The following is a 22,342-nucleotide window of genomic DNA, read 5'->3' on the forward strand; positions in this document are numbered from 1 at the left end:
AGCTCTGCCTATGCTTGTACTGAAGTCCTACATCATAGGTCTATATTCTCAACCATACGGCTATCAAAAGGGTACGTACTACTTGCATGGCTGGAAATCCCCCCCACCTCACCAGATAGACAACTGTTTTAATGCCTTGAGTAATAGTTATACTTTTATCCTTTATGATTCACTTGTGTCATGACTTGTTAGACATTTGTTTGTGGCTTTCTTTGGAATGGTAAACGTGGACAGTCACACTTCATGTGGATATGTGGGCGCATAAACTCCGCTGTGCTACATGATACACAAGACACGCTTGGTTATTTATTATTATTATCATTATATTATTTCGGTTTTCATCTCCCTCTCATTTTTAATGTGTGACTGTCAGGAAACTCTTACATTATCAGGCAGCCTGTGCTGATATTATCAAAACTTTGTTCAAAAGCTTTTCAGGCAAAAAATTGAAAATAGATGCAGCACACTTGGGGAGGTTATTTGGCTGAGGTTGGTTTTATTTTGAAAGATCCACAAGAAGAATTCAAACACAAACACATTTACATTACGCGTTTCAATCCTGCCACCAAAACTGCTTTGAATTGCATGTGCAAGAGTGAAATGTGCTGTCATATCTTAACAAAGTCTCAATATGGGGTTAAGAAATGCACGACATGACACAAGAAAAAATTCAATTTACTTTGGTTGGTATTAAGGTCATTCATCAAATTAACTGGCTTTATTGTGATACAGAAAAATAATATTGGTGTTTTTTTTACATTGATTTTTTTTTCTGTCTAAAATCATTGTGAAATCAGTTTCAAATATAAGTTTGTCAATAAACTCAGAGTAGGTAGGATTTGAATTTCATAGTAAACATCTGAGGTGGAGGGCTGTGCGACGTGTCCTTCCGTGCAGCAGGAATGAATGTGACAAATGCAGGTCACGGGTAAAGATGTTCTGGTATTTTTCCAGTGTCTGTGCCACTACCTCCCCTCCAGAAATCTTGTATATCAGTGTGCATGATTTAAAGTCTCCACCATCAACACTTCATATAATGCCCGCTGCACGTGTGTCGGATTGTCTGCAATGGCATTTTAACGATGCTAAAGTCACGTAGAGACACCAAATAATTGCTGCTGTAGTCTGAAAAATAACAGTGAGGTATTGCTGTACAACTGAAATTGAAATTAAGATGAATGTGAAGGGGCTTAACTAACTATACTATAGCAATAATGATAATAGATACAGACCAGAGATGGTACCTTCCCTGTCGCTTCATGAACATCAGGTATCAGGTTAGCAACAATCATTACATTTTTAATTAACTTCTTTTGTTTTCACAAAGAATCCCAACTTTGCACCTTTTGGTTCGTCAAATAAATAGTATATTGATAATGTAGTCAATGCACATTTCACCACTTGACTATTCAAGAAAATAGACTTTAGAGGTTACAATCTTCCACTGGCAACAAGAAAAGCATCACGAGGCAGACTTCTTTATCAGCAAAGAAGTAATGGCAGGAAGGCTTCCCGTTGATAAGATATGTCAAGTGTGTCTTAAACGTCCTTGAAATAGATGCAACATGCCTCTGAATGAACCATCTCCTGCTGCTTAGATAAGCAAAATGCAAACTGACAGCTGAAAGGAGATAGTAGCTTTTGCTTCAGATACTTCAGGGAAGTAAATTCAAACTTAAGACTCAAGCCAGAGATTGTCTTTCACATCTTTGCATTTTAACTGTTTATTTATTTGAATTTTATGCTAACCTTGTGTGTCACTTTGCAGATATTGAATTAGATAAACAAGGATCCAAATGTACTCTGGGATGGAATAATGACAGAAGGTGCAACAAATCTGTCACTGTACACAAAACTTTGTCGGCCTCATGTTGCTGTCAGTTTTTTTGACAACCTCCCCGAGACGCTCGACTAGAAGTCCCCATGGACGCGTCACTTCCTTGCGCAGACAGCCAAAGTCAGCCGGCTCTGACAGACAGTCAGACTGTGGATTTTGACTCGGTTATGCACAGCCCCTCAGTAGACAAGCTGTCTGGAACGGAGACTGTGCACTGTCTTTCAGACACCACTGATAAATCCACACATCCACATGTTTCTGCAGACCCACACAGCCTAAAGTCTTTATCGTCCATCCAAAATGTATCAGAGCAGTTTTCGCTTTCCTCAGAGGCTCCACCAACGGATAACAATTCCAGGGTTCAGCGCTGTTTGAGCCAGTCAGGAAGGAAATCACCTCTAATACGTCAACTCTGTCAGGACCTCATTTTACCTCAGTCTGAATCTGCTTCATCTCTTCTCATGGAAGGACATACTCCACCTGAATCTTTTGGAGCTGTGTCACTCACACTTGAAGGTTTGATGGAGCAGTCTGTCACTGTCCCCTACTCCAGTCCCAATTTCAGCTCTGAAAACAAACCTCCATTATTTAGGTCGTTATCACCTCAGTCAGACAGTTCAGATAGCGATATGGCTGTAGCGCCTTTGTCAGATCTTTATATCTTTGAAAGTGACACGCAGGACTTCATTGTAAGGCCAAGTATAGCTCCCGGTGAGATTAAATGTTCTGAATACCAGCCATTATCACAAACAAGTGTGGAACAAGTGAACCGTGACTGCGATAAACATGTACTGATGTGTGATTCATCAGACGTGACAGGATGTCATCACAGCTCTTGTGAGGAACAATCCACAGAGAATAATGAGCCAGATGTGAGTGAACACTTGGGGCTAAGAACACCTGCTGTAGATGCTTGTGAGGAATACTTTATGTTTCTAAATGATGAGAGAGAAGGAGAAGCAGAGGTCACTGGAGCAACCCCGCAGCGCGGCAACAGCCCTATGGAGGTCTGGCAGGACGCACATCAGTATCTGGCTGGTGATGATACAGAAGATCGGGATGTTTTGCATCACTCTGTGATCCAAGAAGCTCTCTCTCCTGCCAGTCACTTGTCGTGTTCCCCAAGAGAGACACAGGTTTCACATTACAACCCTGAAGGTAGCAAGGGGATTGGCTGGACGGGCGATGACACCAAAGGTTGGGGGCCACCAATTGAGAGGTGGTCATCAGTAGACAGCTGGGCAAGTGCACTCTCAGATTGGACTGGGATCATTGTAGCTCCATCTGAGGACTTCACATCAGCCTTTTCAGAAATAGGGGCTGAAATAGATGCATTGACACAGGCTCTATCAGAGGTAAATACTCATACAGAAGCAGAGACTGTGAAAGAAGGACACAATCTAGAAACAACAGCTAAGGCACAAATGGGCGTGCAGGATCAACCTCTAAGTGCACAAAACATCTCAGAGAGCTCCATCCACTCTGGGCAAGGCTGTCTCTCTTTGTGCCTCGACTCTACAGGACTTGAACCCCATCACACAGAGGGGGCTGAATCCTTCTGCAATCCAACACCCACCACACAGGGAGACAAGTGCTCCCCATCCAGAGGTGCACCTGGTACAACGGTGGCCTCTTCAGGAGAAAACACAGCAGATGCAACTGTGGTTACACTGATGCCTGGATCTACTTCTGCTGATCTGGACCTCTCTCCGTTTGATGAATGTGCAGAGTCCCAGGACACAGAACGTTTCATCATCGATGAAAAAACCCCAGTCGTACTGAGTATAATAGAAGATACAGATTTGGACCCTCCTACAGATTTAATAACCAAGGAGGTAAGATGATAGATCTTTGAACACTTGAGAGGTAAAAGTTTGTGATCAGCATGAAGTGAAAACATGAACTATTACAGAATATTTTGCAGTCGTGCTTGGGGGATGTGTGCAACTCTTTCCAGTCTGTCTGTTTGCATGATGGCCAACAGCATCGTTGGCCAGCAGACAAATCAGTCATGCCCTTTAGAAACACAGGCACAAAGTTAAAAAACATTCCTGCTCTTGTCCTTGTCGGCGTTGTCATACCTCTAACATCACTAAGCCAGTCATGAGTTGCGCTGAATATAAAATCCACGTATGTCACCACACACCAGGCTCGCGAGCATTGTCGGCTTGCTTTGGATTGGAGCCATTCAGTTTGCAACCAAGTCCTTGCACCCACAGCCTTGATTGGATAAGTCGTTTGGCTCCCAACCTCAAAGACTGACAGCTGTGGGTGCTGAGGGAAAAATGAGTGCCTAAGAGGAAAACTTTGGATTGACAGAAATGGCACCTAATAATAGCTGAGAGTCCAGTGATAATAGCATGCATCCTTGGCGTGTCAGGGTGAGAGGAGAGCACAGCTGAAAACTGAAACACGACCCTCCATTGCCCTCTCTCTATTTGTACGCACCCTTTGACACACCCATTTCCACCACATCTCCTTTAAAAAGCCACGATCAGGACCCTGACAGGTTCTTGGGGCCAGGAGACTGATTTTGGTTGACTTAGAGGTGCAATCGCAGCTGGAGGTACAGTCTTTAACACTGACAGTCAGGGTTCCAGTTGCATGCAGGACATATGGACTGGTGGATTGGGTATAGAAGCATGGTGTTTTATAAACGTCTGATTGTTGGCTCTATAGAAAGGTACGTGCTAAAATAACAAATATCTGATCAGTCTTTAGTGTAATTGCCTGATACTGAACCCTAAGGCAGTATATTAACAGCACTGTTACAGTGTTCTGTGTTTGTCTATGTGCAGCCATAAAGGAAACTGAAAGAGAACTTTTTTTAATTCTCAGTTTAACACTTTGTTGTTCTTTGTCCTTTTCTCTATCAGCCCGTTGGAGATAGACTGTGTGAAGTGACAGATGATCACAGGCTTGTCCAGCTGGGCTCAGTGGCCGAGCCAGAAGCTAAACTGAGCTGTGGGCGATCTGAAGTTAATAGGGATGAAAACAAATCAATAACTGATTTTAGTGTCCTCACCGCGGACGCTCTGACAAACTCAAACGTGCCAGGTGGAGACACACAACCTGGCCTGCATTTTAATGCGGACAACTGCGTGTCTATTGGCACGTTGCCAGACCTTGATAGAGCACGTCAGGTGGAGGCGCAGAGGGACAGTCCCACATTTATTATGCCCTTAGCTCCAGTCAGTATTGGCCCTTCCCTCAACTGTAGGACAAGCAGCAGTGTGGAAGGTGATCAGATTTGTTTGAAAGGCTCTCTCAATAACAACAGTTGCAACCAAGTAAGACAGAGTGCTGTCTTGCCAACCCCGGATGGAATTACTAACAAAACGTCTCTGGAAGGCGGTGAGGAGTTGATTCATGAAAAGCAGAATACAACAAAGACTGCTGAGAGATCTTCACCAGAAGGACTACAAGACTTGAAAACTAGTGACACTATAGACTCTTTCTTTTCTAGAAAGACAATATTTGAGGAGATTGATGACTTCAATAGGGAACTAGAAAACTTCATCCCTATCCACGCTGAAAATCTCTTCATTTCAAAAGAGAAACACATTGCATGCATCACTTTAGATATTTATGATCCATTTGTCTCCAAGCCCGTAAAACCCAAAGCTATTAAATCGGAGAAGACTGATCTGACTCATAAAAAGACTGAAAAGATGCCTCACAAAACCCACAAGAACACCTCAGAGGGAAAAACACGATCCAAAAAGGATAAATCGGCCGGTCATCATCATTTCACCCAACCTTCCAAAAAACAGGAAAGCAAATGTCACCGTGTTTCTGCTCAGCAGACCTCCAACCAGCAAGAAACTCACCCTACTATTGGAGAAAATCATAGCAGTGAGAACAGTCAATCTGGACTTGAGGCCAAGGAGGCTACATTGGTTATTGAGACAGGTGTAACCGAGAAGGCAACAAGCAAGCCACACGGCAAGAAGAAAAAGAAACATGGTCAGAATACAGCGCCAGGGGAGCCACTGGCTGAAGTGGAGAATGGAGCAAAATCAAAGACTGCAAAAGGAAGAATCGAGCTGTTCGAATCTAAGTTGGGTGCCAAAGCTGGCAAAGCTCAAAAGGAAAGCGAACAGCCAGATGTAGCCGAAATAAAGTCCCAGCAGCAATCGGAGGCTAAAGCGTCAGAGGGAGAACAACCTCCACATCCCACAGACGATAAGGGCCACCAGCCAAAGAACTTTACAAGTCCTCTGAATGATGATGTGGTTAAAAGGCGACGTCTGTCAGAGGATAAGTTTGGGAAGATTGTGAGCATTTTGGAGTCTAAACTACCAAAGTCAGATGTGTCAGCAAAAGGAAAGGAAGCTGAGCTCAAGACTGATGTTGGAGGAACTCGTAAGAAGGCGTACAGTGAAGTGGTCAAACAGAGGATTCCACCCAAGGAAGGTACGGGAATTGATTAAACAGCTAGTCCTCTGCATGGAAAGACATAGTTCACATGGCATTATTAAAGCCTATCATAATATCTGCAGAGCCCAAGGTGGTGAAGCCTATACAGGCAGTGCCCGTGAGTGGTGACCCCCAGAGTCTGTGCCTGTGGTGTCAGTTTGCTGCTGTAACCTCGGCCTACACTGTGACCTGGAGCAGAGAGGGTACTGTCCTGGCTGAGATGAAAAGAAGGTAATTCATATGACTTTTATGTCATTTTTAGCAATAATAATGTCCTACCGAGCTGGTTTAGCTTCCCTGCAGCTGCTTTGTATCTGCAAGCTGCTTTGCAACCCACAAGGCGTGTCTGTTTTCTTCTACTGAGTAACACTGTCCCTTTGTCTGAAGTGCAGGGGATGAGAGCAGAGTGACCCTGACCATCAGCAATGCTTCTCACAAAGATCTGGGCAAGTACCTCTGCCAGCTCAGCAGCTTACATGGCTCAGTCAGCTTGGACTACCTGCTCACATATGAAGGTAACAAAAAAAAATTTAGCTCATTTTTGAAAGTGAAAATGTTTAAAATGTTTACATGATGTATATAAATGAAAACTACATGTTTTATTTTCCCTGTTATTTCACAGTGCTCAGTGAGGTTGTCATCCCCCTGGCTCCAAAAACCATTTCATGTGAGTTAAGATTTAGGAGCATGTTACTTTATACAGCTGAGCTTTAAAAAGAAGACCCTAGATGTAATATTGTGTCTATATTTTTTTCCTCCCCAGCTGACCCTGTTGAGGTTAGTAGTGAAGAAGAGGACGCCCATTTCTCCAGACTCTTGTTCAAAGACGATTTCTTATCCGATCAATACTTTGGAGACAGCCATCCTATCAGTATGATCACCGAGAAGGAACACTTTGGGGAGGGCATGCATCGGCGGGCTTTCCGGACCAAGCTGCATGCGGGTCAGATACCCCTGTTACTGCCAGGTCACTCCTGTGTGCTCAAAGTGCACAATGCTATCAGCTATGGGACCAAGAACAATGACGAGCTTGTTCAGAAGAACTTCACCTTGGCTGTGGAGGTACGAATATCACAATTAGTGTGTAGTAATTCTTCATGGCTCAAGGAGTAATTATGAGATTATAGAAGACTGTAGGAAAACAGCCCTCAGCTCACTACGCCCTCGCTAACTCTCCTGATGATATCTAGCCTCTTCACTAGTTTCAATTTTACTTTCAATTTACTTTTAATTTTTAATTTTACAAAGTAAAACATGAGGCTAATTTTGGAAATTACGGTCTCCATTAGAGTCAAAAAAGAGGACAAAGCAGATCATATTTTAAGGTAATTGCACCTCATTAGAGAGGGTGCATGGGGAGGGGTTGGTGGCTGTTGGAAAGATGGCACTGCACCAAAAACCTCCTTGTGATTGCTTTGGTTGTTAGCATATTGGTGCAGTCACCTGTAGTTTGCATGGAAGACACTGACTTGTCTGCAAACACTTGCTAAGCTCTAGCCATGCAGTGGCAAACCTTGAGAAAGTACAACATGAACCAGAATCAAAGTAAAAGTTGCGTCTCAGTGCTGCAGTTGGCATGTTTGCAGACATGTTAGCATCTTCCATGTTATCATGTTAGAACCGTAGCAATCAGCCAGCGATCGAATCAGTCAAAAGAAGGTTTCTGTCAACTGACTGGGGAACACATTTTCTCTCTAGCAGCTGTGGTTGTTAGGAGCTCACCGACTAATCTCTAAGCCTTTGTTACTGGGGCTATAAATCTGAGCAACCACTCACCAGCTGGTTGGAGCATACCTGTTTTTCCCTAATGACCCGCGGTTCCCCTATGCTTTTAGACCATTCTTAAGTGTGGCTGGGGCCTTAGTGATGTGACTCTACACTGTCACACGTCCACTATGGTGGCCAAGTTAGTTATCGTTAGATATCTGACTGCAAAACCTAATTTGGACTAATTGTGTCCAGTTTCAAAACAGTAAGGTAGTGACAGTGTTAAAGCTCAGGGTGAATCTTCATAACAGGAACTCAGTTACATTTTATACACAGTCTATATATGATTAGCTTTATGGTTGTTGCTATCATTTTTTGTTTTGGAGACTGAAGTGACTCTTGACTGTGAGGGAGACATGCTAGGTAGCACTAGCACATTTAAATGTGCTGGTGTGTGGTCTAGCAGCTTAAAACAATTGTTTTAAGCTGATTGACCACACTTGAGTTTCAATCACCAAACACTGCAAAACGGACCTCTTGGGCCAGCTTTAACTGCAGTTAAGCCCCAGTACACCACAGTATTTGACAGCTAATGGCGTATTTAGCACATACCTGTCACTCAAAGTGGCCATTCTCTCAATATTGTAAACTTTAAGCCTTAACGAAAGTTAAACAGCACACTTTTATAACATCTATAAGCCATAAAGGAAAGATCAAAAGTGCTCTTTTACCAGACTACAAAGGAAGTTTTACTTTTATCTTCAACTACATGCATCATAATGACAGTATTCTTATTTTACAACTCCAAAGTGTCTGTAATAGACAGTATGCTGTTCTACAGACCATACTGCAATTTTTTTCTTTGTATGTGTGTTAAAAGTTGGATTAAAAGATAAAATTCTCACCAATTGATTCAGTTCACTTCATTCTGTTTCATTTTATTATTTTATTTATTTTTAATGGTCTGCAGGAATGCCAGGTCCAGAACACAGCAAGAGAGTACATCAAAGCTTACACTTCTGCTGCTCAGTCCACTGAAGCCTTCGGAGACATCCCAGAGTGAGTGACACGTTTGATAAGCTCGTTATAATTTCTTCACTACATTAATTCGCTTTTAACTGGAGACACTTTTTTTGGGGCATTCACCAGGATAATTCCCATCTACCTGATTCACCGTCCATCGAATGACATCCCCTACGCCACACTGGAAGAGGAGCTAATCGGGAACTTTGTTAAATATTCAGTCAAGGATGGCAAAGAGATCAACCTGATGAGGCGTGATTCAGAGGCAGGACAGAAATGCTGTGCTTTCCAGCATTGGGTTTACCAAAAAACCGACGGCAACCTGCTGGTTACTGACATGCAAGGTCAGGGAAACAATTAAAATAAAATTTTTAAAAATATGTTTTTTGTGGGAACTATTTCTTTGCAGGTTAGAAATCTAAACACCTATGTGATTTGTTGCTTTTCAGGAGTTGGCATGAAGCTTACTGATGTGGGAATAGCCACCTGTAAGAAAGGGTGAGTATGTACATTTTTTTGAGACCAAAGATACTCTACGTGCAAACTGTGAATTTGCACTAACTGATCTCTTCATGTTATTTATTTTCTTTGTAGATACAAGGGATTCAAAGGAAACTGTGGCACCTCCTTCATAGACCAGTTTAAGGCCTTGCATCAGTGTAATGTGTACTGTGAGATGCTAGGTCTCAAATCCCTGCAGCCCAAAGCCAAAAAGCCAGCGTCTGCTCCAAAACCCAAACCCCAGAGCTCCACTCCACCCAAGAAGAAAACATTTGGGCCAGTAGTTAAGGGGAAGTCATAACAGGAGGAGAATACTGGACTAAGGATTTGATTATGAATTGAATCTGTTACCTTTTCTTTTTTTAGTGATTCGCGTGATTCACGTTGGACTGAATACTGCAGAGTTTGGTGGACAGTTTCTATAAACTTTTTAGATTTTAGGAGATCTTTTAAAGGTAACAAATGTAGCACAAGCTGGGGCTGACGAGACTGTTGATGAACTGATGAGCGAGGAACGATTTCTTCTTGTTTTTCTACTCCTGGGATATTTTCAAACTATTAGTTCATTAAATTAATGGACTTTTTATTGATTGATTAGAGGAAATGTCTTTAAGTTAGGTTGTATGAATGGGTGTGGGTTTGTTTTGTGCGTGTGTTCGCTTTGCAAACTGGCAAATAATTGATGAACATGTATCCAGTTTAATGTTACATTATATTTGTTCATGTAACTGATTTAGAATGACATCATGATCCTACTCTGGACACAAAACAAAGACATTTTTACCCATAAAGTTGATGTATCACTTGAATGTATGTAGAAGTGTGAGCCGTTGTGAGCATCTCTCAGCATTTCTAAGTTCGGCTTTAGTGGTGTAAAAGTCCTCCAGCTACCCACATTCAGTGCATGTATAGGGAAAGGCACGTAGAGTGAACCCTATAATACCACATTCATCTGACATCGAGAGGCTTTACGACCCCAGGAATATTCCAGCTATTCAGCTGCAGTCTAAAACAGTCTTTATACATTATGCCTCTGACCACTCCTCACGTCTACCTTTCAGACCCTGACCCACATTGCTGGCATGGCACGCAGGTCGCAAATGTTTAATTTCTTTCACATATGCGTGGTAGGACAGGTGAAAGATGTTGAGTCAACATTACTAGAAGGAATACAAATTCCTGCGTGTGTTTGTTCACCGCTTGGTCTTGAAGGCATCCGTGAAATGTGAACATCTGTCAGCAACAGATCAAAAGCACTTTATTTATGGTAAACAGAGACAAATGTGCAATAAGCTTTACATTTACAAAGCTGGCATCAGTAGTAGTAAACCAAGGTCTGTTTTAAGGTCTCCAGCAGCAAATTAGCACCTTGAATCCAAAAAGAAAGTGGGTCACACTCAGAGGCTCAGCATCACATATGATGCATAAACACACCAAATGTCTATTTCCATCTCCTGCTCTGGTGTAGTGTGCACAGAGTCATTGGCACAGCTGATATACAGTCTTGCTTTACAGTTTGTACAACAGATTTAATAAGAGGATTAAAATTTAGAAAAAGAAAAAAAGAAAACCCACACACCACAAACACAACACTTAAACCCAAAAGTGAAGGGGTACGTCGAGGGGCTTTTCACACTGTAGCTATTTAGTGTGATAATGGCGTTTGACGAAGAGGAAACAAACACCATTGTCACACTCCACAGCTCTGGAGGACAAGGTTTTCTGCAGACAGAGGCGCTGTTGGTGCAAAGTGATTGATGGGTGACCTGGTGAAACAGAGGGGGGAAAAGAGCAAAATCAGGAAAGAAAAATCCAGATTAAGTGAATTGTGCAGTTTATACTTGGCCAAAAAAACCAAACCCAAAACAGATGTTGAAGCAAAAAAAAAAAAAAAAAAAAAAAAAAAAAAAAAAAAAAAAAGCCATAGTGTCATGTAAATATTCTAGGCTTATTCAGCATGTTCAAAGTCCAGTCTAGTCGCTCTCCCCCCCCTCCAACTGATTGTAGGGATGACTGCAGCTGTGTGTGTGAAGGAGAAAGAAAGACACCCATGTGAGACTCAATTACCAAGTTTGCCTTAACGTCTTTAAGATGAAGAAATTAAAGACTGGGTCAGGCTGTATGCCAAATGAGCTTAAATGAGTTTTCAGTCTACTTTTAGTGTTAAACACATCTGAGCTGAATCTGTACAGGGGACGGTCCCGAGCTCTTTACAATTTAAACCGTTCAATCATTAAGCTTCAGACCTATTGGAGGGAAATGTCTACTCACCTTAATTTTCAAAAGGTCTTTCCAGATTCATTTATACTTAATAGTTGCACTTTTCCCTGCAGTTACTCTTCTACTCTCGGTCTTCCTGCTCATGCCAGTGTCGCTTTGTTAATGCCAGTTTTAAGTCCAGTAGAGCGTCCGCAGCTGCAGGTTGAAGTGATCCGTGGTGCATTTGGGTTCAGGGCTGTCCCATCCAAGTCTTTATGTAGACAGAGCAGAGTTTGGACAAACAGCCAGTTGCACATTAGTGATAAGCTACGGGGGAAGTATTGATCGACCCTGACCAGAGGTAGAAGGTGGAGGGGAGACTTTTTTTTTTTTTTTTTTAAATACAACTGTTCAGGGCCTTAATCAGGATTCACTGAAAGTCACTGTGAGCTCAGCAACAACAAACTTAAGACAGGTGCTGCTCCCAAACAGATAGCAGTTTGGTGGAAATGAAATTTCTTATTTTTGTTGGAGGTAGGAATCTAAAATACTCATAATGCCATGTGCCGTTTCACATGTTCTAAATTTTAAACACCAAAGTTCCTAAGAGTTTATTCATGATCAAAAACATCAGTTCTAGGGTCACAACTTAATCTGCAATAGCTGCCAGGTGAATGAACAGTTAATGGCTAAACCACACGAATCCCACAAGTTTCAAATGTCACAAGAGTTAGCTAAAAGTAACTTGCTGCAATAGTTGAGTTATAGATATGCCTGGTACTACGGCCAGAAATGTAGATTATATTGAAACGGATGCTTGAAGTGGAGAGGAGTTTGAAATTGTTTTAAAACCAAAAATGAAACTGAGGTTGAATTAATTAAGATAACAGACAAATGGAGAAAGTACTTGTTTATAATGTTAAATATAAAACCTACATGTAATTAGATGTAATTCATACATTTTTATTTAACCAAACTGAGAATAACAGCGTGCATGAATTTGACAGGTAAACAAAGGCCTGTATGACACTGAAAACAGCTTTACATGAAGGGTCTAGTGTTTCACTCAGAAACAAGTGTTTAGCCTGAAATCAAATCTATTAAAAGTTCGTGTACCTACAGGAACAAAACAAACCTGTTTCAATAGCACCTGTGATTTTTATTTATTATTAAGTGAGTGAAAGCGTTTATAAGGAGGAGCTACAGGAGAAAAGTTGGCTTTTGGTTTGTTTGTGACCAGATTGAGGGTAGGAGGGCTTGATAAAATGTCCCCGGACTGGCAGGGTGGCTTTTATTTGCTCGTCCTTGAAGCTGATAACTCTTAGATTGCCTGTGTGAATGAACTGAGGTCCCTTTACCGCCCACGTGCACACACAGAGAAAGATGGTAGTAACTTTCAAATATTTGTCAATGCAGACAAATTTTCTGTTTTAAAAAAAAAAAAAAAAGCAGCAGCAGCATAGATACCTGGAAGTTGAATTTAAATAGTTAGAATTGAAGAATGTAGGCGGGGGAAAGGTGCAGCAGCAGCGCTCCATCTGGGATTACAAAGATTTCTGAAAACTTGTGTGAGTGAAGTAAGTTGGCAGAAGTGCAGAACTAATACACTTTAAGAGACGGTCAGTCATTTTTGAGGAAGGTCAACAAATGATAGGGAATAAAAATATAGGTGCATTTTTATCCACCCAAATTTCTATGAACGATCAGTCAGTAATAAAGTTAGACAAAGTCTCTGAATGCATGTTAAAAATACACTCACCAGCCCCTTCATTAGGTACACCTCTTCAGCTGTTGATTGACACAAATGCCTAATCAGCAATGGCAGCAGTTCCAACGCTTTAGCCAGTGGTTTGATTTCTGAACTGTTTTTCAGTTCCTTTAGGTCATGCCATGATGCTTTTCAAGGTCTTTTACTCTACTTCACTTTGTCAGACAGGTTCTATTTAAATGATTTCATGATTGAGCAGGTCTGGCAGTAATCAGGCCTGGGTGTGGCGAGTGAAATTTAAATCAGCTTTGCAAAAAAAAAAAAAGAAAAAAAAAAGAAATGTCAGTAAAGTGTTCATGTCATTAATTTGTTTCCACTTTAGGTTAAGAGAACTCATTTTCCTTAATAAATGAAATCATTATTTAAAACTCAAATCTGGAAGGCAATCAATTTTACACACACTGCACATTTGGGCATTTAAAATTTGAGGAATATGTAGTTGCAGTTATGGCACGATTAGACAAAGTACCAATTACACTGAATAATCCTTACTATTGTAATTTATTATATTTTTACAGTTTTTGATTCATTATTGATGCAAATTGCAACTTTGAAGCACAAAAGCTCAGCAAACTTTCATTTTCAAGGGAGTCGTGCAGGTGTTATGGAGGACTTAAGTCATACGATGCCAACCTTTCATATTTATAAGAAGCATATGCACAACTATAGAAAGCAACCAAAAGTTTTTGGCTGACGATTTATCCTAACTTTACAGGATGCTCATGCACTTGAGCAGATTTCTCCAAAGGGGCTTTATTGAAACAGTAAACAGTGTCCGTTTCATGGCTCTTCCACCTCGTTTTTAAGGAAAGTCGGATCTCGAATGATTAAACGACACAGTGTGTGAGAAGTCTGATTTTTATTTGACTGAAATTAAATGAACCACAAAGAGTTGCAGAAGTCAGCGAACTGTGAACAAAATGATATTAACCCTCATTTGTTTAAAAAAAAACAACAAAAAAAAACAACAAAAACAACAAAAACAAAACTGTACTGAGTCAGTCTGAGTGTTGGGATCATAGACTGGAAGAAACAGAAGGGAGGGAAATGTAGAGAAAGGGGACAAAGGAAGAGATAAAAGAATATTAAAAGACGTGAAGGCTCAGCTTCATTTCTGTCAACTTTTTGTAGCAGCAGCCCAGATTTACAGACCACATATTGCACCAAGTGAGTGCTTTGAATAAGAGGAGGGGAGGGGGAAATCACATTCAAGTAAATGACAAGAGACATAACAGGCGACATGACCTCAGAGTGATCTATAAAGTGCCCTTTAGGTTCAATAGTGTTAGAAAAAGAGAAACAAGATAGAAAAAAAGAAAACACTTCTTTTCTTTGTAAGAAACGTGCTGCTTTATATTCAGTGGGGATCACAGCTTTTCTCTCAAACATCCACGCGCGCACACACGCACAGCTTCATTTTAGTGTTGATCAGTAATACTTCTGTTAAATGTAATACATACATAAATTCATATAATCATGAAAGAACTTAAAATTGTTTTTAAATCTCCCCTCAAGTACAATTTACAGCATTATGAACAGCAACAGGCATGAGAATATTAATGTAATCGTGACGTCTCAGAGAAACTACCCCCCCCTTAATTTTAAGTTTTCCCTCCCCAACTTCAAGATCAATTACACTTCCAAATTATTACGTAGCAAACACAAGATACAGTTTCATGCTGCTCTCAAAGCACTACAATAAAAACAGTTTTATTAAACACATTTGCTATCACTGTAACAAATGATATGGAGTCATCATTTCCCAGACTAGCCAGATTTTCACTTCACACACCATGGCATATATAGTAAAGAACAATTGTTCATCAGTACAAATACACTGAGAGTACTTTCCTGGAAGAGTTATACCAAATGTTCAAAAGAAAACATGTTCCATGATGACAAAACGTTGCTTGTTTTTTGTTTTTTAAAGGAGAAAATTTTTTTCCCATCTCTGGGAACTCATCCCCTATCTTTGAATCATTATTAGTGCCTGAAAAAAAAGAAAACTTTATTCTACAAAAAAGGCTGCATGGTGATCTCTGATCACACAGTGCAGACAAGGCTCTACGGAGGGGCGTGGCCAATTTCCTGAAATGTGATTGGCTAGCATTCCTAAGGTAATCTGGTGTTGGTCTAAGGATTTGAGAGAGTTGTGATCATAGTGCCGTTGCAGTTTCTTAGAGAAATAGTGCATGTAGAAGCCAGATTAAGGCCATGCGAAGCACCCCTCTGTAGAAGACGGTGCAAATACTGTGCTATAGTGTACATAAAGGAGCTATTGAAATGCATTGGTGTTTTCCAGCACTGTAGATTTTCACAGGACGAGGGTAGAGGGGGGAGAAACAGCGGATCAGGGGCCAGCTCCCGTCATTCATTGCTCATGCCTGTGGATAACAGAATTCAGCATTCGAAACAGTGCGACACTCCCTTCCTTTCCCCAGCACCTTAAAAGGAGGGACCTACCCAAACCGAAAAGATATAAAGACGTAGGCATATTGGCTCGACAAGTCGCTGTACAGTCTCGAACCACCGTGCAGTGGAGGTGGCTCGCAGTCAGGCATTACAGTACAACATGCTTGCACAGAACTGCTACAGCAGCTGGTTTGACATCCCCGTTTCATTTTGTCTTATCGTTGGCGGGTTGGATGCGGTTGGAGGGAGCCGTTCTAGTCGACTCCCTCGAAGCCCTGCGCGTTCTCGACGGCCATCAGGAGCTTCTCTCTCAGGTCTTCAAATGATTCATAGGTGGGTAGATCCAAGCGGTTAAAACTGGAAAAGAAAAACAGGTAAAACAAATAAGGTAACATTTTAAATAAATTAATTAATTACATTTTTTGGTTCTGTATGTGGCAATTTCATATCATCCACAGTGATCACTCGAGTCATTTTCATTTATATCGCACCAAATAGTTGCCTGGAGGCACTTTTTACTGTAAGTTAAAGATCTTACAGTAATTCAGAGAAAACCCAACCCCGTCTCATTATTAAAGTCCTACCCCACAGCTCACGATCATAGTTAAGGTTGAGAACGTAGATCGACCAGTACATCAACAGCTTCACTTCTTACCATGACAGACCAGTTCAATCTCCACATGACCATTGATGCACCACCAATCTGTCTGTCACATGAGATAATAGGAAGAACTGCAAATATGCAGTGAACCTCTGTACAAGACTTGTGTAAACCTTTCACATACAAAAGGGCTTCAAATACTATGGCAGTATATAAAACAGTGGCAGTAGTGCTACATTGTAGTTGAGAAAAAAGCTCAAAAGTACGATTTAGCTCATACGTTCTCCTGCGTGGCTACAAAAAAAAATAAAAACTACAAATTCAGTCCATGATGCTAAAGAGAAGAACACAGACCGCACACACTGAACACTGGACTGGACGACCGACAAACTCAAAACCAAGAATATTACTGCAGAGTTTAATTTGGTCAACAGGGGGCAAAAACATGAATGTCTTCACACTAGCTGGTACCATTCCCACATTTTAAAAAGATAACATGGTAAACAACCTTTAGCAGCTGCACACTTTTACCTTGCATGTGACAAAAACTCTGCCAAGCTGAGATTCCTGTCAGTTTAGCTTTAAGTGCCTGCTGGGAATGCCACTGAAAGTATGTACGATTTTTTGCTAAGCACCACTGTGCAGTTTCACAGAGCTGCTAGCACAGCTGCAGACTCTCGGCTTTGTTGTTCTGTGAGTGTGTGCAGCAGTGACATACCATGTGTGAGCTCTTGGCAACTTATCTGGTGTTCCCCACTGCTCGATGGTGAACAGCTGAGGACCATTAGAACCTGGCACAACGGGAGAAACAATTATGATTCCACTCTTGATGCACACACGAGGACAAATTAAACCCTTTAAGACCTTGGCTGCAGGAAAGCCTTTGGATATTTACTGCATTTTACATAAACATATGTTTTTTGTTTAAAATGGAAATACTGGGTCAAGTAAAGCTGTACAAATAAATCTAAAACAAAGGATTTCTTTTAAACAAATCAATGTGACTTTTTACAACTTAGAAAGAGATGTCAAGATTTGCTATGTATGGAATTACATTTACTCAATGTGGTAAATGGACCACAATTTGTTAGAAAAGGATTTTTGTGACCTTGTTGCATCTTGTTTTGGCCGAGTATATGCTAACACTGCTACAAAAGTAGAAAACACCACACAAACACCAAACACGTACCATAAAGCTCAGCAAAACCATTCATGGGCACTCGTGATGTTCCAGTGACAAACTGGAGGAGTCGAATTCTTTTTTCAGCGTCCATCAGCAGGACAACCTGACGAGAGAGAAACGTTTCAATTTCCCAAAAGTCAACAACATTTTTCAATCAAAAAATAAATAAATAACACTGTCTTTATTAATGCTTTCCCATCAACTCAACACAAAATTATATTTGAGGAAAGTTTCTGCATATAGTTTTCCAATCTTGCCTTTGCGCATGTCTGTGTGGGGATGAAGTTTTAGATCTCTGGCATGAGGACATGGACGGTCTCACTTTGTGACCTTCAAAGAACTTCAAAGAACTGCTGGACTGCATTTTAGGGTTAACAGTTAGTTATTAAACTAGTTGTTAACTAATTGGCGAGCGGTGAGGGTAGGTTTATGTCAACGAGTGTCCTTACAAATATATGCAGATTATAAATGTACATTTGAACACATAAAAAAATTAAAGGAAAAAGTGATGACACAAAATGAAACTGAAGCGGTCGAAGCCCTTAATCAGATGACACGACACAGCAGTCTCTGTGGCTGGTGTGTGTTTGCTGTGTGAGTGTGTTAACGCTCAAGTCAAGACAAATGATAACGAGGGGCAGGTACCACTTTCATCAGAGCAAACAAGCCTGTTCTTCCAAATAGACTTTGATCTTCAAAAACGAGGCCAGCAACTTCCACTCGCAGGCCAGATGGAGGGAAACGTGCTTTTATGATGAAACGTCCAGAAACACGTAGACTAACAAAGTTTAAATGGTTCTGCTGCATCCAGTTATGAGTCTCGAACTGTGTAACTGAGTAATGAGCATACCTTCCAGAACCACTGTATGACGGGATGATTGGGACAGTAGCCATTCTTGTAAACGGTGTGTTGTCTCCAGTCGTTGACGTCAACGTCACCCAGACCACACATGAGCAGCTACAGAGAGACGGAGGTAAAAGAAAAAGACAGCATTTACACCCGGTGCCACATTTTACCATAAAATAAACCCTTAACAGAAATTTTAACGAATCTTTCAGCTATAGCCTTAAATAAGTGGTTTAATATACGTTTCCCAGCAAGCAAGGTTACTTAAGACAGTAAAGATGACAAAGCAGCTTAAGAGTAGGATAAAATATTCTCACAGAAGTAGTATATTGATTTAAAAAACAATTAATTTTACCCACTGGCTAATGAATTAAACTTTTCTTTCAGCTTTACTAGAAAGATATTCATACCTCCAGTTCGTTTTCGTCAAAGATCTTGATCAGATCTATTTGAATGAGCTCAGTGAAGCCCTGAAAATTAAACAAAAAGAATTATGATAACAAGTAAGCAGGTTTAGAAGAATTTAATTTCAACTCTTAAACTAAGTAATGGTAAAATGGTCCTTATATAGCACTTTTCTACGTTACCTGAGCACTTAAAGTGCTCTATACAACAACCATTCACACAAGCACTTTTCTATGCTTTGTTTATGTAAGTGCTTTCTAGCTAACATTCACACACATTCATACTTGGAGTTAGTATCTTGGCCAAGGATATTAGGCATGCAGACTGGAGCAGCCAGCGATCGAACCACCAACCTTTCGATTAGTAGATGACCTGCCTCTTAGGCTCTTAGCCACCCCAAAGGTTTAGGTAAACTAACTAAAAATCAGTGGCCACATTGCCCTCGAGTGGTAAGCATATGGCTGTACATAAATACCTCCAAGAAAGCGTTCATCTGCTTCTGGACCCGATTGACAAATCTCCACTGAATGACCAGACTGACGGAGGGAAAATTCATATATTATTGTAGATGAGCAGATGATTGCAATTTTGTTTATAAATATGAGTCAACGGATGACATGAAAATCAAAATACTTACTCTATGTATTCCTTCTTGTTGTCATTGGTGACCACCATGTCTGAGCCACTGGGCTTCAAGTCAACCTGGTAGGTCTGAAGGATAAAAAAAAAAAAGAAGAAGCTGAGTTTTCTTCTGATACGCAATAACATTAGTATACTGAAATTAAAATGAGGTTTTAACTGATTAAAAGTGACTGCTTCGATGCCTGCACACCTGCCCAAAATTGTCCTCATCAATGCAAAACCTCAAGTCCAGTTCAGTGGGATCATTCTCCAGAATCCACTTCAGAGAGTTGTAGTACTCACTGTCCTATTAGACACAAAGAAAATTAAAGAATTCATTGGCCTTCCCTTGTGAGAAAGAAGAGTTTGACTTCATCAATGTGAAACTGTTCCAAAGAAAGCTAAGCAAAAATATATTTATTTTAGTAAAGCAAGTTCAAGGAATAAATATTTCACGGATCCAAAGTCACTGTCTCTGTAGTGCAAAAAGAAACCTTACCACAGACTCCATGTCTTTAAGAGAGATCTGTTTTCCTAGCATCATCTTATAGAATGGTCGGATGAAAAAACCTGAAAAGAGGCACAAAAAACCCCCCAAAACATGATGATAATCATCAACATCACTTTTATTTTCTACATTCTACAACACGTTTAAAAACACAAGTGACAAACTGCTTTAACCGAGCTAAAATTCTGTGCCAACTTTGCAATATCAAAGCAATCCTCTACAATCAAGTCGCCTACCATCCAGCAGCTTTCCATGAAACACGGCCATTCCAGCAACACGCCCGATGAACTTGAAATAGGAGAGGTGATCCTCATTGCATAGGCCAGAGTTGGGATTAATTTGGAGAGTGTAGTTGTCCCTGGAAAGACATGAGCACAGATTTAAAAAAGTATTCGATTAGACAGTAATATCGATATCATAAGAGTAGACGTTTAAAAGCATACACAGCACAAAGTAAGTAATTTAGGTAAGCAATGAAAAGAAAAAACAAAAAACACAAACAAATAGGAACAGTGGAGTGGAGACAGACATCTTTTAAGGTGATTTCTAAAAGTTTTATTAGCTTTTCATTGAACCACATCTATAGACTACTTTTTCCATTTAAAATTTTCAATTCTTTGCCCTTAAATGTCACCATTTATTTTCTTTGGGTACCTCATGTCAAAAATATGTGAGAACAAAGTCATTACATATTGATGACGGTACAACATAAGACACTTTGACCACCTTAATGCGTATTGTGTGTGGGAAACCCTTGTTCGACGTTGGCTTTTTGAATAAGAGGAAAAGCTAATCAAAGTAAAAGGAAACTTTCACAAGTCTCATGGGGGTGACACGGCAGCACTGCCCCTCAACAGCTAACGCAATAAATGAGTAGAGATGGATGTTTTCATGGCTCAGAACAGAAAGAATGGTTCCTTTACGACTAGCTTTGTGTAACACTATGTCCTGAGTGGTGTGTCAGATCCTGTTGAATTCTCAAGGGTTCAACGCCTTTCTTCAGTCTCAAAAGCAGCTCTTAAAGGAGGCGCACACAAACGAGCAGACACTTACGTGGCAGAGTATTCGAAAAGGCCGTAATAAGGATTGAACATCTCCTTAGATAAGAGGAAAAACCACTCTCTGGCCACACCGCCGTAGTCTAATCCTTTCTCCGATTCAAACTCGATCCATAGACGTGCCTTCAAAACATCTGGCCTCTTTAGTGACATGATTCGACGGTAAGACTCTTCAAAGATGTTGTTCCTGTGTAGCTTCATCTCAAATCGATTAGGGATGTCAGCCTGAAATGGTTAAAAGTAAAAACTGTAACATGTGTTTTGTTGGAAATAATAATAATAGAAACAGCTAAAACAAGACAGTTTTTAGAAGAAAGTAATGTCAATGTGTCATTATGCAAGAGTAGCACAGACAGAAACTAGAGACACAGGATAGAAAGTCTTACCGGTTTCTTTAATTTCTTTCTGAAGTAGTCATATTTCTGCTTGAATTCTCTGGAGTAGGGAACCGCCTGCAAAGACAAACAAAACACAGAAGTCAAGAAACAGTCAAAAATTATCAGTCTCCTCGTTGGGTTTCCTGATATAAATGTGTGAACACAAGCGCAACATGGTGGCGACCTTCCAGTGAGAGTGAAGTCTGAAGTGGTACACAGAAGGACACCAGGTTAGCATGTTAAGTGACAAATGCAACAACTAAGTGATTTATCTCTGCTGTGCACAGACGGGCCGGGGCTGATGAGAGTGCACGGCAGATAGAACTGCTATGTTAAGAGAAAAAGCTGTCATTTGTATGTAGCGACTCCCTAAACAAGTGGGGCAGTAAGAGGAAACAACTCACGGGTCCTGTGATGGCTGGACTCTGTAGACGCGGGTCCTCCCACTGCGTGTTCTTTGTATCTGGATAAAATGAACACAACAGAACATAATTTTACTTCATTTCATTTGTATCTTTAAGAAATTATGTTCAGGGACACTGGGACGAAACAGATGTTTGAAACCAGTTTGAGTAAATAGGAAACAAAAATAATGGCAGAAAAGCAATATAATGTGAAAAAGAAGGTTTTCATAGGACTCCATGCTATCCTGTAAAAAACTTAGTACACCCTTACTGCTGCCACAGGAACAAACAGGTCAAAAGCTGCTGAGAGGATGATGAGAATGAGGATGATGATGTAGCCAGAGTCTGCAGCAATGAGAAGGTTGTTTGTGATCTTGATGAGAGCAGTCTCTGTGCTGTAGTGCGTTCTGAAGCCAAAGTGAAAGGGTTCACTGAGTTCATGAATAGGCGTGTTGCAGGGATAGACTATTCA

At 40.7% G+C, this 22,342-nt stretch overlaps 2 protein-coding genes and 1 long non-coding RNA gene across 12 annotated transcripts in view; 1 reads left to right on the forward strand and 2 right to left on the reverse strand.

Annotated features, from left to right (window-relative positions):
• Positions 1 to 2: 2 nt before the first annotated feature.
• alpk2 (alpha-kinase 2) lies at positions 3 to 11,052 on the forward strand. Of its 4 annotated transcripts, XM_005931255.2 has the most exons (11): positions 3 to 71; positions 1,769 to 3,672; positions 4,714 to 6,253; positions 6,340 to 6,487; positions 6,644 to 6,771; positions 6,879 to 6,923; positions 7,020 to 7,318; positions 8,934 to 9,022; positions 9,113 to 9,330; positions 9,436 to 9,484; positions 9,581 to 11,052. In XM_005931255.2, the coding sequence occupies exons 2-11, from the start codon at positions 1,924 to 1,926 to the stop codon at positions 9,786 to 9,788; spliced, it is 4,473 nt and encodes a 1,490-aa protein (XP_005931317.1). In that variant the 5' UTR covers positions 3 to 71; positions 1,769 to 1,923; the 3' UTR covers positions 9,789 to 11,052. The 4 variants fall into 4 exon arrangements, with proteins under 4 accessions (XP_005931317.1, XP_042080360.1, XP_042080361.1 ...); XM_042224426.1 differs by lacking the exon at positions 3 to 71 and having other exon boundaries at positions 751 to 3,672; XM_042224427.1 differs by lacking the exons at positions 3 to 71; positions 1,769 to 3,672 and adding an exon at positions 3,704 to 4,520.
• LOC106633391 lies at positions 10,729 to 13,668 on the reverse strand. Its single transcript, XR_006054800.1, has 3 exons — positions 13,446 to 13,668; positions 11,759 to 11,957; positions 10,729 to 11,253 (listed from the first exon to the last, which is right to left on the reverse strand). It is a non-coding gene; the product is annotated as an uncharacterized LOC106633391 (long non-coding RNA).
• A 628-nt stretch (positions 13,669 to 14,296) lies between these two features.
• Positions 14,297 to 22,342, reverse strand: part of nedd4l (NEDD4 like E3 ubiquitin protein ligase) — a 42,055-nt gene continuing 34,009 nt past the window's right edge. For all 7 annotated transcript variants that reach the window (XM_014336474.2, XM_014336473.2, XM_005931249.3 and 4 more), the window contains 13 exons: positions 21,871 to 21,929; positions 21,476 to 21,541; positions 21,085 to 21,314; positions 20,268 to 20,389; positions 20,023 to 20,093; positions 19,735 to 19,830; positions 19,540 to 19,613; positions 19,378 to 19,438; positions 18,908 to 18,967; positions 18,501 to 18,608; positions 17,657 to 17,753; positions 17,186 to 17,258; positions 14,297 to 16,223 (listed from right to left, as the gene is read on the reverse strand). In XM_014336474.2, the coding sequence (XP_014191960.1) occupies positions 16,121 to 16,223; positions 17,186 to 17,258; positions 17,657 to 17,753; positions 18,501 to 18,608; positions 18,908 to 18,967; positions 19,378 to 19,438; positions 19,540 to 19,613; positions 19,735 to 19,830; positions 20,023 to 20,093; positions 20,268 to 20,389; positions 21,085 to 21,314; positions 21,476 to 21,541; positions 21,871 to 21,929 (1,220 nt within the window). In that variant the 3' untranslated portion in view covers positions 14,297 to 16,120. The remainder of the gene's footprint in view (positions 16,224 to 17,185; positions 17,259 to 17,656; positions 17,754 to 18,500; positions 18,609 to 18,907; positions 18,968 to 19,377; positions 19,439 to 19,539; positions 19,614 to 19,734; positions 19,831 to 20,022; positions 20,094 to 20,267; positions 20,390 to 21,084; positions 21,315 to 21,475; positions 21,542 to 21,870; positions 21,930 to 22,342) is intronic.

This window comes from Haplochromis burtoni, unplaced genomic scaffold, assembly GCF_018398535.1.
Source record: "Haplochromis burtoni strain Fernald_Lab_line unplaced genomic scaffold, NCSU_Asbu1 Contig_137, whole genome shotgun sequence".
Lineage (NCBI taxonomy): Eukaryota > Metazoa > Chordata > Actinopteri > Cichliformes > Cichlidae > Haplochromis > Haplochromis burtoni.